This window comes from Dermacentor silvarum, chromosome 7, assembly GCF_013339745.2.
Source record: "Dermacentor silvarum isolate Dsil-2018 chromosome 7, BIME_Dsil_1.4, whole genome shotgun sequence".
NCBI classification, from domain to species: Eukaryota; Metazoa; Arthropoda; class Arachnida; order Ixodida; family Ixodidae; genus Dermacentor; species Dermacentor silvarum.
The window spans coordinates 156,649,568-156,673,424 of record NC_051160.1 but is presented as its reverse complement, the minus strand read 5'-3'; the positions used below and the strand labels follow the sequence as shown (position 1 = coordinate 156,673,424).

Genomic DNA, 23,857 nt, shown 5'->3' with positions numbered 1-23,857 from the left:
ACTGTTTTTGAATCATTTTTGTGCTGTTGGAGGTTGTTCTTTGTCATGTAGTAAAGAAAAAGACTGCATTATTGCTCAGTTGTTAGCGTGCTGACCGCGCAAGTGCAAATTGATGCAGTGGCATAGATTCCAATCCATGTCGTGACGCTGGGGAACAATGTTTTTCTTCGCCCTACGGTGATGGGGATGACGAGTTGGCTTGATGACGACAAAAACACGTGTAAGACGACAATGATCGCAGTCACCGTAGGGACGGTAGTATGGACAGACGGGCGCTATATTTACTGCACTCGCAGTAAATATAGCAACACGCCTACGGGGACAGTAGTAGAGACGCTGTGTTGTCGCCTTTGTCTCTGTTTCCGTTTTAATGTGTGGACTTCTTTGTTATTTTTGTCAACAACGCGCTAATAATCACAGCGGGCATTAGGTATGCGTGGTAATCACCGATTAAATCTGAATGATTATTTAGAAGTTGTATTTGTGGTTAACTACTTAAGACGAATGGTGCATTGGAGATATTGAATTGTGTCAATGCCAGAATAATATATGCTTTAGCAGAAACCATGGGGCTGGCACCAGCTTGAACATATTTATTTTATATTTTCATACATGAAGTACTGATATTATCTTTAGCTCTTCCTTCACTGCGCGAAGCAGAAAAGCGTTAACTTATAACTCGATTGCGTTTCTCCGAAAATTAAAGGAGATGCACAACTGCGCTGATCCAGTGTTACGATACTTGTTAAGGATAAACAATTTCAGCACTAACCAGCTTCGATTGAGTGATTTGAGCATGTTCCCCAACATAAATACTAAAAATATACTAAATAATTACTATCTGCTTCGTAATCCTGTAGATTGGAAGGTTAGTTTACTGCTAATATGCAAGTAATCTTTGTTTATTCCTAATATATGAAATTAGGAACAAAATATGTGGGTCCCACTGTTTACGGAGGACATTTTGCACATCTTTATTAGCGGAACAACGCTTAAGGTATTCTAGGTTACGCGCTTGCTGGTCTTGCGCCCAGACTCGTCTGTGTGGTGCCCCTGATTTCAACACTTGCTGTACGAATGGGCGACGGGAGCCGTAGAGCGCAGGTCGTCCGCGAGTTGTGTGCTGTAGAGACCTGTTGACTTTCTGTATGATGAGATGTCCCGACGCCGCTAAGAGCAGTTGACTGACCTGCCCCGACGACAGCGACGCTTGGCTCGACTGCGTATTGCGCGTCGAACAGCTGCTGCCGTATGCGCAGAATCGCCAAGTCTCTCTGGTACTGGTTCATCTCCCGCAGCTGGCACATGACGTGTAGGGAGAATAAATCCACGGAGACGTCGCCGATCGTTGCGAAACCAGGCTCGTTTCTCGGTCCTGTCTCGACATCACTGGCTCGTGAGTCGTGTCCCCTTTTCTCATTTGCTGACGGGACCCGGAATGCTGGTACGGCATCCTCGTGCTCTTTGTCGCTTGTGTGTGTTGGCTGGAAAAAAACACAATTGTGAAACAGGGTAATATTAGGATGAAAGTAGATTTGGCTAGGCTAAGTAGAGTAACAAGACTGGAGAAAAATATACAAGGGGGCATGACATCACCGGCCGGTGGATGCTCCCCACTCTGCTAACGTTCCGGGCGCTAATGTGCCTGTTCGCGGAATATGCGCGCCTTTGCACTGCCAAACACCTTCCCATTTAGCCACCCTCGCTGCGCCATGCGAGCCTGTTGCCTGTTGGACCTAAAGTCATCCAGCCGATTGCCGCTTACCAACCGCCTTCAGCGCCTTCCGGGCAATTCACCTCGCAACTATGGTCATCAGTGACTTCTGCGACCACCGGTTCAGATCACGCGCTATCGTTTGCACCAGCTCTGGTTGCACAGTGGATACTTGGCTTGTTAAGAAAGTTACCTTTCACGAGAATCAAATAAATGTGTACATTCAGGAAAACATGACAGCTGCTAGCCGTATACTGTGCTGGATGACTTGGACTAAAGCAAAGGAAAGACAAATCTTATGTATAGCGCAAATTATACGTGCTTTAGAAATGGCAAGCTTTTTGTCTGGAAAGTATCCGACTCACCCGCAGTTGCCATCGCAGCTGAAGATGACCGATAGAAAATTGTGTAGCACTTAAACACCTAGTTATAGCACCCTGATAGCCCGGCTGACGTAAGCAGTTTTAACTGTTACTGTAGTCCTCACACCTTTCTTTCTTTCTTTGCGTGCTAACTTCAAACTTCTAGGCAATAAACTCGAGTGCATTGCAGATAAGCGGGATCGCTGTATTAGCAGGCTTAACAGCAGGTTTAATGTTTTTTTCTTCTCAGAAGCATGGCCTACCAAGCACCAGGGGAGAAACTGCGCTCGTGACGCCATTCCCGTTTAGCTGGGGGATATACCAGCTGATATAGCCGTGGTTAGCGTCGAATTAGCCTGTGTTGCCTCGTCGCCTACGGTTTGCGGCTTCAACGTGCATCAGCAGTGCATTGCCTACTGCTTCGCTTACGACGGCACCACCTAAGACAACTGCTGCGCTAAACGGCGCAGAAAGGGAACGACGTCGCTGGGCGAATCTCGCTTTGCTCCATCGAGAGACACGCCAGCGTGAAGCAGAATGCCTTCGCACGTTCGCGGCGCACGGTGCGAACTCTGCCACTGGCATTTCTGCAGCTGTGCACGTCGGAGCTCGACTGATTGCCGTAGCCACTAAGGAGCCGTCCCAGAATGCTCGCACCTTCGTCGAAGCCACTCGCGCCTGCAGGACGGCGCTCGTCAACAAGACGCCGCGCGCTAAGCAAACCTGCAACATGGTCGCCGGCCCGCAAATCGTGCGTCTTTCGCTCCAGCAGACCATAAGTTCACGAAGCAAACATGCAACAGCTTTTGTGAAGACACGTTTCACTTTCGTGTTCTACCGATTCCTATAAAAGAGGGATCAGCCATAATTTTTAAGGATCCTTTTAAAGCGACAGCGTTAAGGGCACCGTTTCGCAGAAAGTCCGGCGTCGGCGTCGTTGTCAGCGTAGGCGTGCTGGCGTTGGCGGTAGAGAAAATCATCCCGAACTACCCCGACCACGCAGGCCGTCTGCGTGGCGCAAATGCTCTGGTGAACTAATTGTATTTCGCCAAGTAAAATACGTCAGAAAAATCGTGACGTAGGACCTAACTACAACTTACAGGCATGATAGCGTCGGTCTGTATTTTGAATATACCAGAAAACATAATTCTGTTACGAGGAAACTCAAACACAAACCCCTTTTCACACAGGCGCGCCCGGGTATAGGCTACTTGAAGAAACACCATCCAGTTGGCGCTCACCTCCTCGGCAGCGTTAAATCAGGGACTTTACGGCAGCGTTGAACGGCAGGAGCGCGCAGAGGCGAAGGTGGAGAAAAAGGAAAACTGCAGTTGCCGGGAAGCCTGAAAAGCATTCAGGGATCTTTGAATACTATCGCGTTCCACTTTTAAAGGCGAAGCTTACGCATCCTCCAAGATTTTTTTTTGTCGCTGAAGAGCGGCACATACGCAGTTACTCAAGTCAGCGTCAATGCGGCTCATTACAGAGCCGCCCTTATTGGGCGCACATATCCAGAGACTCAAGTTGGCATCACGGAGGTTCACTGGAGAACGGTACATACCGAGTGCACATATTCAGAGACGCATGTTGGTCCGATGGTTGGCTTTGAACGATGTTCTCTCAGCACAGCAGCCCAATGCGATACCATTAGACCATGGACTAGCTACCCAATGACTAAAGTTGACGGGAAAACAATAGACCTCTCCTGAGGTACGTCACACCGCACCGGCGAAGTCGACAGCGTGACGTCACCGGCGCACGTGCGGTGACTCTGGTTGGCAAAAAACAGCCGCCGCCGGCTTTCTGCGTGGTGCGGTCGCACTTTAGTTGGTGTAGGTGGGCGCCACGTGCACGCGTGTTCTTATTTCTTTTTCATTTTTTCGTGAACCTCGACAATTCTTTTGCCAGCCAGATTAGCATTTATGTGGGTCAGAGAACATCGGCGTGTGGTAAACTGCGTGATGAAAATCTGGCGAAGCTGGCCTTTTTTACTTGCGAACGTGAACCACTTGGTGGTGGTCTGCGATGGATTGTGCAATGAAGAATATCGGCTTTTCCATGGATGTGTGCCGCATTTGTTGTGCTAAAGAGTGCGGCGAGAACAGCGACGATATCGGCTCATCTTAGCGCACGGAAGCGGACCACATTATGCCTGTGTGCGCGCGCGTGGTGTACTACGCGATAAGCAATACATCTAGCTAACGAGACTGTGGACGTGTGTTGCGTGTAATAAAACCAGTCTTAGTGATCAGGCGCCGATAGAACTTCAGGACCCATAATTATTGAACAGGTGAGATTGAATGAGACGCGGTGATTAGTGAGCGCATGTCTTTCGGGGTCATCCGCGTGCTTTAGAAAAAATATGAAAAGAAAAAGAAAAGAAAAACCCCTTCGTTTGAGCATGATTTATCGACTGAGAGGTATGACTACAAATGAGCTCCAACGATGTTTTGACCACTGCCGAATGTGCGTGTATATATTTAACCACGGGGAATGCCCAAAAGGCAAGCCACTAAAATTATTGTGATTTAACGCAGATCTCACGGGTCTTAAGTAAAATTGAGCTGTCTTTTTTTTTCGTTATCGCTGCATTCACCTTCATGGTACGGACTTTACGCCGTGATGATTCACATAAACATGCAAAAGTTGGGTCTTGTAAAGTTGAGAGCATTAAAGTATGCAGCAGACACAGCGAAGTTAGCGCGCAACGGATTATGTACTTATGTAAGATTTTGCTTTTTACATTCACATGACCGAGACTAATAATTAAAATTAAATTATGGTGTTTACCATCCCTAAGCTGCACAGCGGCTTATGGGGGACAGTGTAACGAAAGGCTCCGGATTAATTTTGTCCACTCATAGGGCATCTTACCATGCTCGTAAACCAGAGTAAAAAGTTTTCTGCATTTCTCCCTCATCTGAATTGAGGCGCCGCTACTTGGTCCCGATCCACTGAGCCGCCGTGCAGTTGTAGACGAACTTCATCTTGTACATCGTTTAAAGCTACAGTGTAAATGGGGCGCAAGTCAGTGCATTCACGACAATGCAATGTAAATTTGTTAAAATGAAAAATTAAATTATGGGATTTTACGTGCCAAAACCACGACCTGATTATGAGGCACGCCGTAGTGGGGGACTCCGGAAATTTGGACCACCGGGGGTTCTTTAACGTGCAGCTAAATCTAAGTACACGGGTGGCTTTCGCATTTCGCCCCCATCGAAATGCGACCGCCGTGGCCGGGATTCGATCCCGCGACCTCATGCTTAGCAGCCCAACACCATAGCCACTGAGCAACCACGGTGGGTTGCAAATTTGTGTTCGAAGACCAGTCATTTAGCGAAGTAGCACTTTGCCACCGTGAAAATGCGCACAATTTGTGATAAAATGTTCGTTTTCGAGGAGTAATACATTTTTGTGGATGTTTGATCGACAGAAGAGGCGCACTTTTACGAAATCACCACACGCTGACTTACGGGAACCATGCACTCGGCAACAACGCTACGTTGTTGTACCGGTAAAACGGGGACGATTATACTTCCTAAGTACAGTTCGGAAATACTGTCACTTCAAAAAATCGCAATATGCCGGACTTACGATCGCGGCAGTTGATATACAAGCAGCGCTTTTCTGCAGAGAGAAGAGGTCGCACGAACGTTTTTTGCCAACCAGCGCTCGCTTCGGAGGTGCGGCAGAGGGGAGGGGCCCCCGCAGTGACGCCACGCTGTTTGAAAACAGGGAGAGGTGTATAAGAAACACTGATATATGGATAGATAGAGAGGCCCCATAAAATTCATGGAAACCCTCCTTCTCTCTGCCTCCTCCTCTCTCTACTCCTTCTCTCTACTGTAAGTGGACTAGCAACGTCTGCCTGCTGCTCCTACCGTACCCAAGTGTGCTTTTTGAGTGTTTGTGTGAATGCGTATTTGTTACAAAGCTCTTACTATGTTGCGGAGACATTGAACTAAACCCTGGCCCTACTAACAAAGAAATACTTGATGCTATCGCTAACCTTTCTGAAAAAGTTGACCACCGTCACGTTGAAGTCATAGAAGTTCTTGATGACCTAAAGACAAAACAGGAGGCCTTAGTACAAACCGTTGCTGACTTAACAGTAAGATTATCTGCGGTTGAATCTTTCGTCGAATCATTCGACGTTTCTGCAGTTCTCAGTGATGCACCACGTCTAATCACGGAAGCTGTCAGAATGGAAGGCCAGGCACTCAGTTCCCGACTGGACGATCTTGAAGACAGATCCAGACGAGATAACCTATATTGTTCTTTGGAATACCGGGCTGCCAGACTGAGACGTGGGTTCAGTCAGAAGGCCTTGTTCAAGATGCTTTGTCTCGTCATATTAAGCTACAAATTCCTGACTCGGAAGTCTCTCGAGTGCACAGGTTAGGATCTACACCGATAAAAAGATTCGACCAATTATCATCAAGTTTTCGTCGTCTAAAGTCAGGGATGCAGTCTGGGCGCAGAAACATAAGCTCAAAGGGACTGGTGTATCAGCTAGCGAAGATTTTTGCAGAGCTACGCGAAACTCAAGGACGAACAGAATTTGCAAAGGTAGCAGGGCAGCCGTACTCGCTTCGCATGAATAAACTGATCATGAATAAAAAAAGGTACCTTTACTGCGCAATAACTGACAGCGTACGCGAAACTGATTGGCAGATACGCAAGATAGCGCGGCCACTGTACCTGCACGTGCCGGCACTTCTAGTGCATCATATCTATGTCTGCCTAGATCCCGCGCAAAGAACGCCTCTATTTTCCTTTCCAATGTCCGAAGTATCCTGAATAAACGCGTTGAATTGTATTCCGCTATTGATTCATGCTCTGCTGATATTATTGGTCTGATGGAGACCTGGCTGTCTGCAAAAGTTAAAAATGAAGAAATTTCGGACTGTGAAAAGTGCTACAAATTTTACCGGTGTGATCGTGATTACCGGTCTGGTGGTGGTGTTCTGTTGGCGGTTGCCGATACGCTTGCTTCTCATGTCATTCCAATTGTATCTTCACTTGAGCTTGTGTGTGTACGCGTGCTAATTGATTCTCGCGAAATAATTTTTTGTGTTTGCTATCGGCCACCAACTGCATCACTGTCCTTTTGTAATGAACTGCGCGATGCTGTCAATAAGCTGTTTGTCAGATACCCAAAATCACCCCTCTTCATACTTGGCGACTTCAATTTTCCAGACATCAGGTGGGAAAGAGCCCCGGTTTCCTTAAAACACAACTCAGCTGAAAGCAAGGAATTTTTAACTTTTTGTCAAGACTTCAGCTTAACTCAGCTCGTTCACTTTCCCACTCGTATAACTCCCACTACCGCTAACACTCTAGACTTAGTACTTACAACTACACCAGACCTAGCTTCCTGCTTAACTCATTCACTGGGAATTAGCGACCACTCTATTTTTCACTTCACCCTACGGGCACGGGTTTTCAACAAGAAAGAAACCAGGGTCATCCAAGACTACAGTAAAGCAGATATTACTGGAATGAATACGCAACTACAGGCCTGTGTTGATAGTTCTTTTGCTGATTTTGAGCAGTGGTCGGTTGAGGAGGACTGGTTGCTTTATAAAAACAAACTCTTGTCTCTAATTGATCGCTTTGTACCTAAAATAAAAGTTTCATCGAGTCCTCGCTCTCCGTGGTTTCATAACATGTTAAAGCGCATGCGCAACAAAAAGAAGCGAATATTTCGACGGGCAAAGCTAACAGCCAGAACAGACCACTGGTCTTGCTATCAAAATTTAACCGAGAATTTTGTACAGCGCTTTCAAAAGCAAAGAAGGAATTCTTTGATAAAACTCTTCCTTTGCTACTGCTTTCTAACCCCGGCAAATTTTGGAGCATTATTAACGGTTCTAAAGGAACACACATTCAATTAATCCAATCTAATGTTCCAGTAGTTCAAAGCAAGTGCTGCAATGTTCTGAACAATGTGTTTGTTACTCATTTTAATAATGCATTCCCACAGTGTTTCCACAAATACCAAAAACCAACTTCTTACCAATGGATCCCATCGCTATTGATGCAGTTGGTGTCGAAAGGCTTATTGTCAATTTAAAATTGTCTTCATCGGCCGGCCCAGATTGTATCTCATCAAAAATGATGAAGTGTACACAAGTTTATTCTTCATTGATATTGTCAAAGCTTTTTGAACAGTCATTACAGGTGTCTACACTGCCCTCTGACTAGGAAGATAGGGAAGGTGGTCCCTGTGCATGAATCTGGTGATGTACATTCCCCCAATAATTACCGTCCCATATCATTAACATCCATCCCAGTAAAAATCTTAGAGCATATAATATACACGCACCTCATCGAATTTCTTGACTGCAATTCCTTCTTCAGTATTTATCAGCATAGATTTCGTAAAGCAGCTTCGTGCGAAATGGAATTGCTATGTTTTACCAACGACTTATTTATTAACGCGGATCTTGACGTTGATACTGATTATGTATTTAGATTTTGCCAAAGCATTTGACTCCGTCTCACACGACCTACTATTCTTCAAGCTTAATCAACTTAACATAGACCCCAGTGTACTTGCGTGGATTAAGGAATTTCTCTCTAACAGTATGTGACAGCTAATGACTTTTGTTCACCTAATTCTCATCTGGTGTTCCGCAAGGGTCCGTTTGGGCCATATACTTTTCTTGATTTATATTAATGATCTTCCTACTTGCCTTTCTTTCTCAACTGTCCGAGTGTTTGCAGATGACTGTGTAGTTTACCAGAAAATTACTAACCATGCTGATTATATCAATCTTCAACACGATCTAGATAGGGTGTTTGCATGGTGCAATCAATTGAATTGAATCAATCAATTGAATGGTGCAATCAATTGAATGGTGCAATGAAACACTTAATACAACTAAATGTAAAAGCATAGGAGTTTATCGCCACGCTACTACTCATTGTCCGCGTACTTACTTCCTTAATAATATTTCATTACCATCTGTTGACAGTTATAAATACCTTGGTGTTCACATTTCTTCTAACCTTTCGTGGAATACGCATGTCGAATATGTAACTAACAACGCGAATCGCATGCTTGGCTATCTGCGTCGAAATTTATTTGACGCCCCATCGTCCCTGAAGTTAACACTTTACAAAACCTTGGTACGTTCTAAGCTAAAATACGCATGCGCCATATGGGATCCTAATCAAACAACCCGCATTCAAACTCTTGAAGCCATTCAGAATCGCGCAGCACGTTTCATCTTATCGAATTATTCACGTCATTCCAGTGTCACGTCTATGAAGAAAACCGTAAACTTGCCTGACCTTTCGTTGCGGCGAAAGTCATATCGCCTTAATCTTTTTCACAAAATGTATTATTATAACAACGATTTAAAGGACATCCGGTTTCATCCACCTCATTATATTTCTTCATGGACCGATCATCGCTTGAAGGTTGGTCTACCGTCTTGTCACACAAAATTGTGTAATGACTCTTTTGTTCCTAGAACAAGCGTCGCATGGAACCCCTTCCCTCCAAAATCGCGAGCATAACTGATGACCACGAGTTCAAGATCGCTTTACAGAATGAATGCCTTGTAATATTTTATTGTTAGTTGCACGTCTTGTCATTTTCCCCCCACTCCTTTCTGTAGTGCCTTTGGGCCCTGAAAGTATTTTCAATAAATAAATAAAACAAAGGAGTGCACCGTTCTTGCAAATTATCAAGAGGCCCAGCAAGCAATCTCGCCGCGAATCGCTAATTTGTCAGTTAATATTAAAGTGTTTCTACAAAACGAACGTTCTCTTTCAATCAATAATGTAAACAGAAATCAAGCCTTTGACAGAATGCTGTCAGGCCAAGTAAAAGAATAATTGAAAGATTGAATCACTGGCCAAGTCGAAAAAAACAAAAACAAAAAAACCTTAATGTTCCCGCTTCTACAGAACTCTTGTTCGCAGTATTGCTAACAAGGGTTCCGCACGTAACCTTACTCATGTTATTCTTCACAAGGCTGTAAATAACGGTTCCGTATGGAACCTGAAACTCGAAGGTTTGGACAGTGACCCAATTTCTCAGTCATGATGTCATCCCCAAAGGGATCGAAGCATTCATTTATATTGTTAATATGTAGAAAATTCGCTCTTTAGCATCACATTGTCACTTCTGTCTTAAAAAGTGGCGCGTTTTTGATAAACCGAACTGTTAGCGCTTATTAGGGCAGAGTAAAGAAGGTGAAACAAGCAGAAAAATGCCTCCCTACCACATGAGATTCCGAACGCCTTGTACCCATGACCAACGCCGCAGGGGTTGACGTCGTGCTCGAGCGCGAAGGAGCGCATGACTCGCATACGGGCGTCGTCGCGGGGACCGGATTACAAGCTGCATTGTTCTTGGGTGGTACAGAGGGAGTCTGCGGCCTGCTGTCATTCGACGAGAAGCCTTGCGTTGAAGCGGGCATCTCGGCGCTTCTGCCTTCGCCGTTGGGGATCGGCGGCCGCACGTCCGCAGAATCGTTCTGCATTTGCTGCGTTAGCAAATAAGTCATATCACGAAGTGACCTACCGTCGAAAGACTCTCGACGTTTCCCCTGCTAGTCACCGGCATTATGACATATAATGATATTAACTACAAAGTATTCATGAATAACGTAATACATATAGAAAACAAGACGCGACTGGCTCTTCGGCCAAGACAAGAAAGGCCGTGATGGCAAAATTATTTCTATAAGAAGCGCTGATAGCCTAGCCAGGCTCGACTTCCGTTAAAAGAAAAGGTTCCTCCTTTTTGATGGTATATTTATTAAGATTTATGGCTCAACACCGCAGACACGTACTAGAAGCTAGGGCACAGCAGAAGGACTTGCGTTGTGTCCTTCCTATAGGCGTTTCTGATTTTGCTCTATAAAGCTATAAAAACGCCAACCTTCGGCCTTTCATACAAATAAGCATTTTAAGGCCACTATATAGAGCCACTAGAAATAACAAGTCACTATAAACGATTATTTTAGAATAAACTTCTCAATTCAACGAAACTTTCGTGTTCCATGTAACAAGCAGCCTCTTATGCGACAGTACACGAAAACACCTCAACATTCATTTTTCTTCTGGAGTCACTACCCTTCTTTGTCTTTTGTGCATGAGACATAATTTTTAAAGAGCACTGCCAGGGGAGAAACCTGAGGACAATGCTAAGACGATGATTCCCTTCGATCCACGAGGACAGAGTGCCATTTTATATGCCTCTCAACGCGTGGTAAATAGTTTATAAGTATATTTTATGCCTCTATTCTCCTCGGAACATGTTGGTGGAGATGTGGGCAGTTTTAAACGCAATATGAAATTGTTCAGTGGGTAATAACTGGCTGCATCTGCAATTCTAGCTGAACAGACGAATGCTTCCGGTGAATCAGCTAACGTGTCTGGCTTCACATTTGCCTAAACGCGCGACTCTGGTACCTTCTCCGGCACAGGCAGCATCGATTTTGAAGGTTTACGAATGCGCGAGCTTGCACAATCGCTGCCTCCAAACTGAAATGCTGGTTAAATTGATAATTTACCTCACCAGAACAGCACCCGTCTGGTACGAGACTCATGAGAAAGAACATTCGCAAGCTCACGTTGCGCAAAACTGGGGCGCAATCAGCCTCCAAAACATTTTCGGGCCACTCCCAATTTAGCGTGTCTGTCAATAGATAGGCGAAGTTGCAATATTGGGGAATAGAAAGCAGGGAGTGAGAGAGGGGGTAGAGACGTGCACGGGCAGCACTACAGTCAGAAGCGCTCTCACAAACAAGACGTTCTCAGAAAGCAGAAAAGTGCCTTCACTGCCTTCACTGCCTTATGAGCCGATGATTGGTGGGGACGGTGTTCGAGTATTGTCTGTTCACTCAGAGGACGATCACCTAGTTTCCTCAATGCGTTGGACATAGATTGTCTTTTTGCTTCAAACTGAGGACAGTGGTACAATACGTGTCCAATGTTCTCCTCGCAGCCGCAATCACATGCAGGACTTTCAGCCATTCCAATTACTGCTGAATAAGCTTTCGTGAAGGCAACTCCCTACCACAACCAACCCAGAAGAGACGCTTTGCATCGGTGCAGTCCGGCAGGAGGTCCGTGTTGCAGCGAAGGATTTAGTCTGTGCAGTCCGGTGCACCTTGTATGTGTGGTATTCCACTCAGCCAACGACAGTGTGCGTGCTAGAATGCGAAGCTACCTCGCAGCATCTATCCTTGAGAGAGGAATGGGGATGCAGTGGTCTTGTTGGCTTGACTTCCGAGCTGCCTTATCTGCGTCATCATTTCCAGTCATACCGCAATGGCCTGGTATCTATTGAAAATAGATATCATGACCTTTTTCTGAAGTGGTGGATAAGTTCTACGATTTCGCACGTCAGTTGATCGTGAGTTCTATGTCGGAGAAACAACTGTATAAATTGTAAGGCCGGTCTCGAATCGCAGAAAACTGACCATTTTCCAGCAGTCTCTATATTGATAACATGAAGCGCAACGCGGAGAGTCGCGAGCTCTGCAGCTGCAGACGTAGTAATGTGGGAAGTCTTGAGCCCTTCGGCTATTCCCCTTGTTACTATAACTAATGCGCCACCGGAACTGCTTGATGTAGTTGAGCCATCAGTATAAACTTGTGTGCAGTGGCTGTATTTCTCGTACAAGAGGGAGTAAACGAAGTTGCTTGAATGCAATGCGCCTTTTGCATTGCGCTGTGGCGCCACCTTAGCGGTCTCCGCGAGAAACAATGTGTGCGGCGTCGGGGCCCTGCGGGACGCAGAGGCACGCTGCAAGAAGCGAGCTGAAATGGGTTTGTGCATTTGTCAGTCATTGTAATTTTCGTTTTGTGAGAGTGGCCGCTTGTTGGACAGGATGCCTAGACCGGCAATGACTCTGGTGCGACTTACAACCGCAAGTCGTCGAAATATGATGACGGGATTTCGTGCATCTACGCCGACAAAACCAGTCACCGTGCGATGTGCCTCTGAACGAATACATCGCACCGTAACGCGATTGACACATCGCCTTCGCTTGTATTCCTGTTATTCATATTTATTCGTACCGTATATGACTCCCACATGCTTTGGAAGTTGAAATACATGAACGTGAGCACTCGCCAACCGCCCACATCAAGTTTAAGGTGGGGTCGATTCCGCTCAGCGGAAGTAGCCGTATCGTATATAGCAGCAGAGTTCATGAATTTGCCACTGTTAGACCTGCACTGAACGTATGCTAATAGGATGATAAAAACTGCTTTTATAGCTGAGTCTTGACCACAGTGGCCATAGCTTTTTGAAGGGGCGATTTATGCAACGCAAGAACGGCGCATTTGTTTACATCGGCACGCGTACGTCCATCGCTCACACGAAATAATGAGGAAATGTTCATAGCATATATGAACACTTCTCATGCACATATCAGAAGCGATCTCACTGAGACGAGAAGGCATGAACGTCCCGGGGACATCGAAAACAGCGACAACGACCACCTAGAAGCACTGGCACGCGAAAATGCCGATGTCGGCCATACTCGCGTGGCAACGAGCGGTGTTGTTGCTTACGATGCAGTATCGAAAGGGCCATCACTTGTTGCCTGGTTAGCATAAGATGCAAACTGTGTTTTCAGTAACTACTAAATCGGGCAGCGTAAAAATACACTCTCTGCAGTTGCACTTCGTTCATGGAAGCGCCGCTACTGCCACCGACAGCCTTCGTTCAAGAAGGGTGCCTGTACCGTGGTATTAGGACTGCGCCGTGTCGCCGCTTCCCACTCTGTGTGCGCATCGCACTATACTAAGAATAGTTCACTTCAAGTCGGTAAAGTCAGTACCGAACTATATAAGCAGTTTCCTTCGTCGTACTTGCTTATTCTATATTTCAGGTCCGCCGGTAGCGGAAGAACTCGTAGGCAGGCGCGGATCCAGGGGGGATGTCCGGATGTCCTGACCCCCCCCTCATAATTCTGCATCGCCCCCTCACTGACAGGGGGATGGCCCTGTCGCAAAAAAATATGACCACCAGCATTCTTCAAAAGTATTTTTCGCGAGTACCAGTGGTATCAGCCATGTAGAAGTAAAGCTAGCTCGCTCAAAAGCTTAGTTGTATTCCGTAGGAATGTGGTGTCGGGAAGTTGCCGTAGTTATTTTTTCTAATGAACACCTTGGACCTCCTGGCGCCTGCCGTGCCTTACTCGTCCCGTCGGTGGCGTCGAATGAACAAGGGGACGTCCCTTTTGCCAAGCACGCCAAGGTCCGCTCGAGCGCCTTCACGCCTGATTAACTTAGTTTCCCCTTGGGGTGTCAACGGTTGCCTCATTGGCTCTCATCGGTTCCGCGACCAACCCGCCTAATGAAAGAGATCTCTCGCAGAAGTGTTCATATATAAAGAATAACTAACAGCTAAACTAAGAACTACGCATATGCAACTTTTCTTTAACTGTAGCACTCATTGTGATCACAGTTACACGTTGACAATATCCAGTACGAGCACAGTGCAGTTCGTACGCTACAAGTTTTTCATTGTAACTTCGCAGTTTTATTGTCCTACATTAAGCATAGGAGGCTCAAGCCCGCTGGATCCGTTTATCTGAGTGGGCGTTCTCGCGGAGCGGGGCGAAGCCTAGAGCCGCGGCTGCGAAGTGGGGGAGCGTGACGTCAGCGGCCAACGCCAGTGCGCGGGCCTAGGATGGCGTCGCGTGGTTAGAGAAACGGGAGCAGATGCACGCCTTGTGTAAAAGGATGACGTCGCGTGGGAAACAAAACATGAAGACGCTGGCTCGCGCTCTCGGCTACTACGCCACATCGTTATTCTTGTAGGTGGCGTCGTGAGTCTTCATACGCGGTGATTCGCATATCGTAAACAACCAGCGTAGTGGTTGCTGCGTTGGAGCGGAGCGTTACGCCCGTATTCGAGAACGTTCCTCTAGTCAACACACCACCACGACTCAAGAGAGAAGATGGCACCGCCATCCCTCCACAGAAGTGGTCACTGAGCTTCATGATCATTCACGGGAATTCTTGAGACTGGTCGCGTCTTTATCAGACGAGAAGCGGCGCTGTGCTCAACAAGGTAGAGTGGAGTAAGAGCTTCGAGTCGAGGGCTGTTTGAGAATACGGGAGTTAGTCCTCCAAAGCAAACGAAGGTGTCTCAGCCGAACACAAAGAATCTCCTTAAGGAAATCAAGGTGTCCCAACAGAACTCCAAAGACGGACCCGTGCTTACGCATTTATAACGAACCTGCAAAAGATCATCCCAAATTTTATTTTAAGTAATACAGGCTAGATAAAGAGGGTGTTCAAAATTAGGCTTTATGGCTTTCTTGAAATTATGCACTGGGAGTCACATGCAGACGACCTGCGCAAATCGGGTATGTGGCCAGGCGGACACAAAGTGAGATGATAATTATCGCTGTCAGCAGCCAATTAACCAAAATTGAATAATTAACTTTTTATTGACTGCAGTAAGTGTGTATGTTTGTATTCAAAAGTTAGAGGCAGTCGTGTTTCTACACAGTTTCACTTGAAAGTGTTCCGAAATATCCAACTCCAAATTTTAATTGTCGTTCGCATGATTACGCATGCAAGAGAGTGAGGATCGGCGCAATAAGCTCCTCCCTGATGTGACGCGGCTGTTGCGTGCGGCGTTTAGTCTGACAACGGGGCGGAGGCATTGGCAAAGATAATAACTGTCCACCTTCCCCTAACGGCTGGCGAAATGAAAAAAAAAAAATCTAAGAACCCGTAACCGCTGTCGTAACACGCGACCGCGCAGCCGGTAAAGATGGCGGCAGCTGGCATGCCGAGATAATGGCGCGAGCGGAGAAGCCGGAGGGCAGTACGCGTGCGTAATGGTGACTAGACGACCGGGCATGGTCTTTGTCTGGCCTACGCAAATAAAGAGACTGCTGATTTCCAAGTATTGTAAGTTTTATTGAAATCAAGAGCAACAACTGCACCATCAACAGCAGAAACCTTTTTAGCTATGCTAACGAATATTTCATACTGCCGCTTTAAGTTTGGTGTTGTCATGCACAAATCTCATGACAACATTCCACCCATCAAGATGTCAATGCCCTAAAGATGTCCAAAATGCCTCCCTTCCACAGCAACGCAAGGCATAAACCGCTCTCGCGTGGACTCGATAACTCTGCGCAGTACGACAATTGAAATTTGGAGTCGGATATCTCGGAGCACGCGGACACGCTAGAATAATTCTTCCGACTGATACTGTTTAGAAACACGACTGCCTCTAAGTTTTCAATACAAACATACCCACTTACTGCAGTCAACCAAAAATAATTGTTCAATTTTAGTTAATTGGGCTTCTCACAGCGATAATTATCATCTCACTTTGTGCCCCCTTAGACACATAACTTATTTGCACATGTGGTCTTCGCGTGCCTCCCAGTGCCTAATTTTAAGAAAACCATAAAGCTTAGTTTTGAACACCTTGTATTATCAGGCGCAGCCGCCAAGCACATGGTTGTATTGGGTAACGTCCTTTTCCTATAAGCTCGGAGAAACCGATACCTGGCTTCGCTACAGGTCTTCTTCCTCTTTCTGGGGTTTTACATGCCAAAACGAATTCTGATTATGAGGCACGCCGTAGTGGAAGGCTCCGGATTAATTTTGACCACCTGGGTTCTTTAACCTGCACTACAACGCAAGAACACGGGCGTTTTTGCATTTCGCCTCCATCGAAATGCGGCCGCCGCGGCCGGGATTTGATCCCGCGATCGCTTGCTCAACGCCTGAGCTGACTGAGCCACCACGGAGGGCTACAGGTGTTGCTCTAGCCGTATAAAACGCGGGTTTATCGTGAGCAAAAACGGTAAATTTCGGTAAATAAGAAAGGCTACTATCATCATCATCATCATCATCATTGACAGAAGCTGACCCCCCCTCAGAAAAAACCTGGATCCGCCCCTGCTCGTAGGCTGTGTTAGACGTATTGAAGCTGCATGAGCGAGATCGACACCGCCTCAAACTTGATGTGGAGGGCTGTAAAGGGCTGGAAATCGTGCATATCAGCGCCGGAAGCACGTTTCGACTCAATTTGAGCGTCAATAGATACATACACGAGCGCATTTGCGGCCATATTCACGTTGTCGGTGCGATGTTCTCACTCGGCGGCCGCTCGGACGGTGATCAGCACACTGTTTTGTCGGCGTCGTCGGCACGAAAGCTTACACTGCGATCACTCGCTGTCGTCGGTCGCGTCGTCGCTCGCTTCTTCGTTATATACTTGTATGACAATATAGGTCTCCCACTGGTAAAGTATCACAACTACAGCCAGCCGAGCGTTGGCGCCGGCATGAGGTCGACTTCGGACCGACATCGGTGTCGTGTCGGCATATATTGTGATGTACCGGAAGTTAACCGAATATCGCTGTGAACAGCTGAAGTTTCTACCGAAACACAGCGCAAATACCGCGTCGTTGACCGACACAGCGCTGACAATAAAGAGTTCGCGCGCTCGACGACTATGCTGCATACGCGTGCGTCGTCAGCTGCACGAACCACCGACGCCGTACAAAACTTTTTCGGCGCTCGCCGCTACGGTACAGCGCATGCGCATTGGGGACATGCAAAAGGTGGATTGACGGTAAGTCCGACTTTTCCTGAAGCCCGGGGATTGTGAGGTCTAACTGAGTACGGCTCACACACCATGCAGGAATCGAAGGTCTTACCATAGTTCAGTATACTGACGTAAGAGAGGCACAGTGCGCGAATACAGTTGCACTGAATGTCGAATTTCTACCAATAACCACCCCCCAAAAATTGTGACCTGTACTGTACGAGATCAGGTGTCTGTCGAAGGATAGCACGTATGGAGGCATTGGTTTCCTGGTAACTGCCACCAGTGCACACTTTTCACATGATATTTGAAGTTTTTGTTCCCGGAGGTAGGATGATGTTAAAAGTACCTGCGTTCTGAAGCCGCGCGTGAAGCTGAAGCCGCGTCGCACCCGATGTCCAACTACAAATGTAGTCGGCATAGATGAAGAGCCGAACGGTGCATGGAAGGATGTCGGCGAGTCTAATGAGTGTGAGATTGAAGATCGTTGCGCTCAGTGTTCCGCTCTTAGGAACGCCCTGGTTGCTGTAATGCTGGGAGGTTGGGCCATCCAAGGTAAGTATGAAAAAGGATGTAGTTTGTAGGTAGTTACTAATATAGAAGTACATCTACTGCTCTAATGAGCTGAAGATTGCTTCGTGTGTTACGCTATCACATGCTCCTTTAACATCCAGAAAGACGGCAGAAGATAATCGCTTGCAGGACTTCTGGTGTTCGACGTACGTCACCAAGTGGACAACGTTGTCTATGGAAGACGGACCATGCCTGAAACTGGCCATTGCGTCTGGATATACCTCGTAATGCTCAAGGTACCATTATAATTCTTTCCATAAGTCTTCCGATGGAGCTGGCAAGCGCAATCGGTACGAGCAGTACACAGGAAAGGCCTTGGCCCATGTCTAGGAGTTCTTCAGCCAGTTTTGAACAAAAAGGTCTACTAAGCCCATTCCTACTCATTCCATATTCAGGCGTCTCAGGCTCTCTTGACTGAGTTGCTATTAATAAATAAATCTTCACCGGGCAAAGCCTTTTCGAACGTATAGGTGGCAGGGCACATTCACGCTTTTATGCAACGGGGACCACACTTCGAGCCTCAGGGTTACTGTGCTCGAGACAGAGGCAATAGATAGGCCCTTCCTGGGCGTTTGAAGATATTACCTGCAGCTTCACTGGACCAAGACTGCATTCAAAGAACAGTGGTTCATCTGCAGAAGTCAAGTCCCTCGTTATAGAGCAACTTGACGACTAATTAACAGGATCACCTCCAAGTGTACAGAGATGGGTCCGCAAAAGCTGACACAGGCCGCTGCGTTTCGTGTACCTCATTTGAGAACTAATTGATCAGACCACATGGCTGGACCATGTGGTCTCATCAACTGTTGTCGAGTGTGTGCTAATAGTTCCTGACTTACTAAAGCTAAAAACTCTGCCTTTACAAGATGCCGTACTCCTCACGGACTTGAAGGCAGCATTGGAACTCAGTCGCGGTTTATCATTAAGCAAGTTCCGACGCAGGCAACTGTCATTCGTTAAAGACCTGAACAAGAAAGGCTCCAATCTAAAGATTTAGTGGAGTTCGTCTCCCATTGGTATTGGTGGTAATGACGAAGCTGATGCCCTTGAATCGGCAGCACTCTCACATCCCCCGAAAACCACAGAACCAAAAAGCAATCAAGTCAAGGAATCGAAAATTCTATGCTCACTTTCTGTGGCTTTGGATTCTGCCACAGGCGCCCTGCGTAACCAGTCGGTTTCGTCGAGAGGAAGCCTCTCTACTGCATCGAACAAGGACAGGTTCTGCACATACCTCAGCATGGCTATTTTAGACGGCACGTAACTATTCTCTGCTGTGAACTTCGCGCAATGAGACAGGGGAAATTGAACGCTTTCTGCAGTCGTGCCCGATCTACTGTGGTGAAAGGGACACTCTACTTGAGAACTTACAGAAAGGCCTCCCACATGCCTGTGTTCAACACCTTGTGTTTCGGGAAGAATTTGCTATAGACCGCAAGGAAGTTCCACGCCTTCTTCTGTAATTTCTAAGAGGCACTAAACTGCTCGACAGATGATGAATACCCCAGTGCAATGAAAGAAGCCCTCAGGTGGAGCAACTGCTGCCCTCGATCGCTAAGCTAAACCCACCTGTAGCTACAACACACCCCCATCGCCCCCACCACCACCGAAATAACCCCCGGGCAAAAGAAAAGAAATTAGAAAGTGTTGAAGAAGAAATATCGCCAGCCGTGCTATTAAAAAAAAAGGCTCCGCTATCTGCCCGCCTCGTCGCAGACTGCAGAACTCCAGCCGTTACAGGAAAGTGTGCCGCCCGCCTCACAGCTGCTGGACGCCATACTTATAATTTCGTTTATGTCTTGGAGCAGTTCCCACACGAAATTATCGTAGGCCTTGTTTTCTCCTAGGCGTATTCGGTCTTTATATGCGGCAATTTGGCTCGACATTGTGAAGAATCAGGTCTGTTTCCTCTCTCCCATGATATTTCTGGCTGCTGGGGTGTGTTATAATGCATTGTTGTTGTCCTGAACTAATTACAGTTTTGAAATTGGCGGATGAAATTGCAATCGATGTCTTTCTTTCCGAACAGCTTCGTGCTCAGCTTCCATTCTGGGAGTGCTGTGTAACAATATATTCTGGACATGTTTTACCAAAGTTGATCTCAACAACGGTTATTGTTCTTCTAACACAGCGTGCTACGTTTTGAACTATTCCTAAAACAACTCTGGTGCTATGAGAATTCCTCCCTAGTAAGAATAAAAACAAGTGTACCAGGCTTCACAAATATTTGAGATTCTGAAAGGCGCTCTTCAAAATAGCATGAATACTCATTGCATTATAGTGTTTCTACAAGTTTATCAATATCATACGAAGTCTAGTTTTTCTTGTAGTTAAAACTACGGACATGACAATCCCAAGAAAGCTATGACAGACTACCAAAATATTTATTAGCAGTCATTTTTTTTTTCATTTTTTCTTGCGCTAAGTACAGTAGGACGCCACAGGGACGAAACGGACACTCGATATGGACACTCGTAGCTCTTCTTAATTATTAGCAGTAGTCACTGCTTCAGTTTGATTCCATAACAGCAAAAGAAGACGGAAATAATCGAGCTCGAAAAGTTTATTATACTGGAGATTGAAACTGGGTACAAAGACCGCGAGCACTTTAGAATTAGTCGTAGCAGGGCTGAAGCCATCCGCACATCATTACAGGAGCGTAAGCCACGCGGATTAGTCTTGAAGGGGCAATATAATATACCAGGGGCGGTATTGAGTAAGAGTCTACCTAGTGGACTGACCATTTCGGCTGTCGCTGATTGGTTGCTGCTTGATGTGCAGGAAGGAGACTGGCTGGCACCTTCCTGCACATCAGGCAGCAGCCAATCAGCGACAGCGGAAATGGACAGTCCACTAGGTAGACTCTTACAGAATAACGCCTCAGGTATTTTTTTAGCCGCACAAAATTAAAAAAAATTGCCTGTGGCAGATAGCACAATTACTTGCTGAAGCGGCTATTACTTTTATGAGAAATCAAAACGTCTAATTGAGTAAGTAACATAACTACATTAACTTACTATTTAATAAAATAGCTTACTGTACTTATTTCAATCTACGAATTGTAGCCGGAGAGTTCGCAAGGTATATCCCCTAGGAACAAATTCTCAGAACTACACTAGTTCCGAGATATGATTTTTCAAAGTGTCCGACGAAATACCTTGGCGTTCCGGTTACTTTTGTGCTTCAGTGTATAAAACAGAGCTTTCTTAAAGACGTAAGCGGAACAACAGAGCATATTTACCTCGAGACAGTGCCATCCGCAGAATTTGTTTCAAGTTGCAAACTCACTAGCTACAATTCATCAATTGAAATATGTGCCGTAAATTAATTTGGTAAAATACTAGTGTAATTGAGTTAAATTTTCAAGTAGGCATTTTGATTTGTCGTAGAAACAATTGCCGCTTCATCGAGTAATTTACGTCGAGGGTTAGAATTGAGCTGTTTGCAGCAGGACCTTTTTTTAATTAGTGCAGCCTAAAAAACGCCCTATATACAGATCGGAATTGAAGTTTGAAACGAAGGAAATGCCTTTCTTCCATGAATGAACCGAAGCGTCCGTAGTGCATGTATTCTGCTTGCCCGTTTGAAAGTGTGCATAAATGATCAAAAACGGTGAGCGAACTGATATGATTATGGGTCAGATAATGTTCTCATTTGAAATATCTTTTTGCTGTGTGACAAAAGATAGATGCAATAAACAAAACCTCTGCCCCAAGAAGGATGCCATGGGCTAAAATATTAGCAATAATTGAGGAATGAATTGTTTTTGGCAATTGTTAAGCCAAGCATCATGCAGGAAAATATTATCCGAATTTTAATGAGAGAGATGCATAATAAATGTGCAGCAGCAGAATAAACCGACCGGTCATTTGATTGGATATTTCAAAGCACAAGTGATCTCCTTCGTTATAGTTTTGAAGGCTGAGGTGTTTTATATGCAGACTGTTATTCTAAACTAATTGTTGATTGAATTTGATGGAAGCAAATCCAGTAGATGCTTTTTCTCGAACAGCTGCCTGGTTGCAAAGGCTATAATGCATAAAACACTTCAGGCACAATGAGTGAGCGTCGCATCACTGTGAAGTCTCAGGCACTATTATGCGTATAAATATTTCGCTCGTGCATTCCGGGCTAGGAATGTGCCAGCAGGTCTACACGATATAGGTTACTAGGGCGCCTGTTGCTGCACTTACGGAATCTCGTGCATTGGTGGTCGAAGGCGAGCACAAGTCAGCACTGCAGATGCTACGCAGGAAAGCCCACTTGTGAAAGTGCTCCCAGCGGGACACGTAGCCTTGGCAGGAGGGCCTCCGGTGTGAGGTTCTTTTGACCGTCAAGCCTAGCTCCCTCTTTAGTTCCTTTACGAAGTAATCGCGCAGCCATTTGATCTTGTTTTTCACGTCCAACACTGGGAAAGAAAAGAGCGTGCATGGTAAGGAACTCGAAATTGAAGTGCAGGGCATATTCCCGATTCATTTGAGCACTGGGTAACTTCTCACCATCCACCTTGCGAAATGTGTACAGGCGCTGAAGGCTTTCGGTTCGTCATTGTGGCACAATTTTATCCCCTCCCCTCCACATCCTCTAAGCCCGACCCACATGGAGCGATTATCTTGCGAAAAACTGGCGAACGTCCGCCCGGCGGCCGGCGGCTGTTCGCCGTCCATCAAGGCGGGCTAGATATGCTCGCAGGCGGTCAACCGCTCGCCGGAAGCGGCGAATGAAGGCTGTCAGGGCGGGCCAATCAGGGCGCGGTCGCGTACGACTTCCTGCGACGCATTTTAATCGGCTTGCCAGCCAAACAGCTTAGAGCGAAAGTGGCGACAAAAGCTGCGCGCATCGCGTGCAATGATCGACTGATCAAAGCCGTCCAGGCGCGACCAGTATGGTTCAGTTGCAGATATAAAACATTGTTTTTCACTGCATTTTAATGGGAATAGAATCACGCTGTTTCTAGCAACACTGAAATCATGGCGGCAGTGGCCGCCTGTTTTTCGCCGCATGTGGGTGCAGCACGGCGGCGGCACGCTGGTGTTCCGCCGCGCTGGTGCGGGCCGCGCGAAGTTCGCCGTAAAAGTTCGCTCCATGTGGGCACACTTCCATGTCAGACAACCCAACAAATCTCTTTCAACGCATGCCACTGCACAGCACTTGCCACAGCAAGCGCGGACGACACGCCAATGCTCAAGTATCGAACTAGCATGGCACAAGAACGTCGTATATAGATGCACATTACAACCGCGAGACATAGTCCGAAGAATCGCTTTGAATTAGTAAATTTATACTTGTCTATTCTCCCAAATCAATAAGCCTATCTCACTAAGTATACATTAGCATTACAGACTGAATACGTACTTGGCGAAGCTAATAAAGTGTGTAAATAGTTACGCAATATCTGTGTCCCGGTCATCCCTGTGTAGTGATGGTGAACAACCACCGTGGCACAATGCAAGTCGCGAAACGAACTCTTTATTGGGCGAACCTGTGCAAAGGAAAGCATGTAGCGCAATGATAGCGGCGAGCGCACTCGTCGATCATCGAAATTTATTCTGCGGATCAAGCGCGTCGGCTTTTATTTATGACTCGTCTTAGGTTGCAGTGTAATTGCTGGCGCTCGCATACCTTCCAGAAACTAGAACATCATTC

At 46.3% G+C, this 23,857-nt stretch overlaps 1 protein-coding gene across 1 annotated transcript in view; it reads right to left on the bottom strand.

Annotated features, from left to right (window-relative positions):
• Positions 1-998: 998 nt before the first annotated feature.
• The window catches only part of LOC125947027 (uncharacterized), a 28,836-nt gene continuing 5,977 nt past the window's right edge, over positions 999-23,857 (bottom strand). The window contains exons 2-4 of the mRNA XM_049671299.1: positions 22,405-22,619; positions 10,317-10,580; positions 999-1,484 (exon numbers count right to left, since the gene is read on the bottom strand). Of these exons, the coding sequence (XP_049527256.1) occupies positions 1,008-1,484; positions 10,317-10,580; positions 22,405-22,619 (956 nt within the window). The 3' untranslated portion in view covers positions 999-1,007. The remainder of the gene's footprint in view (positions 1,485-10,316; positions 10,581-22,404; positions 22,620-23,857) is intronic.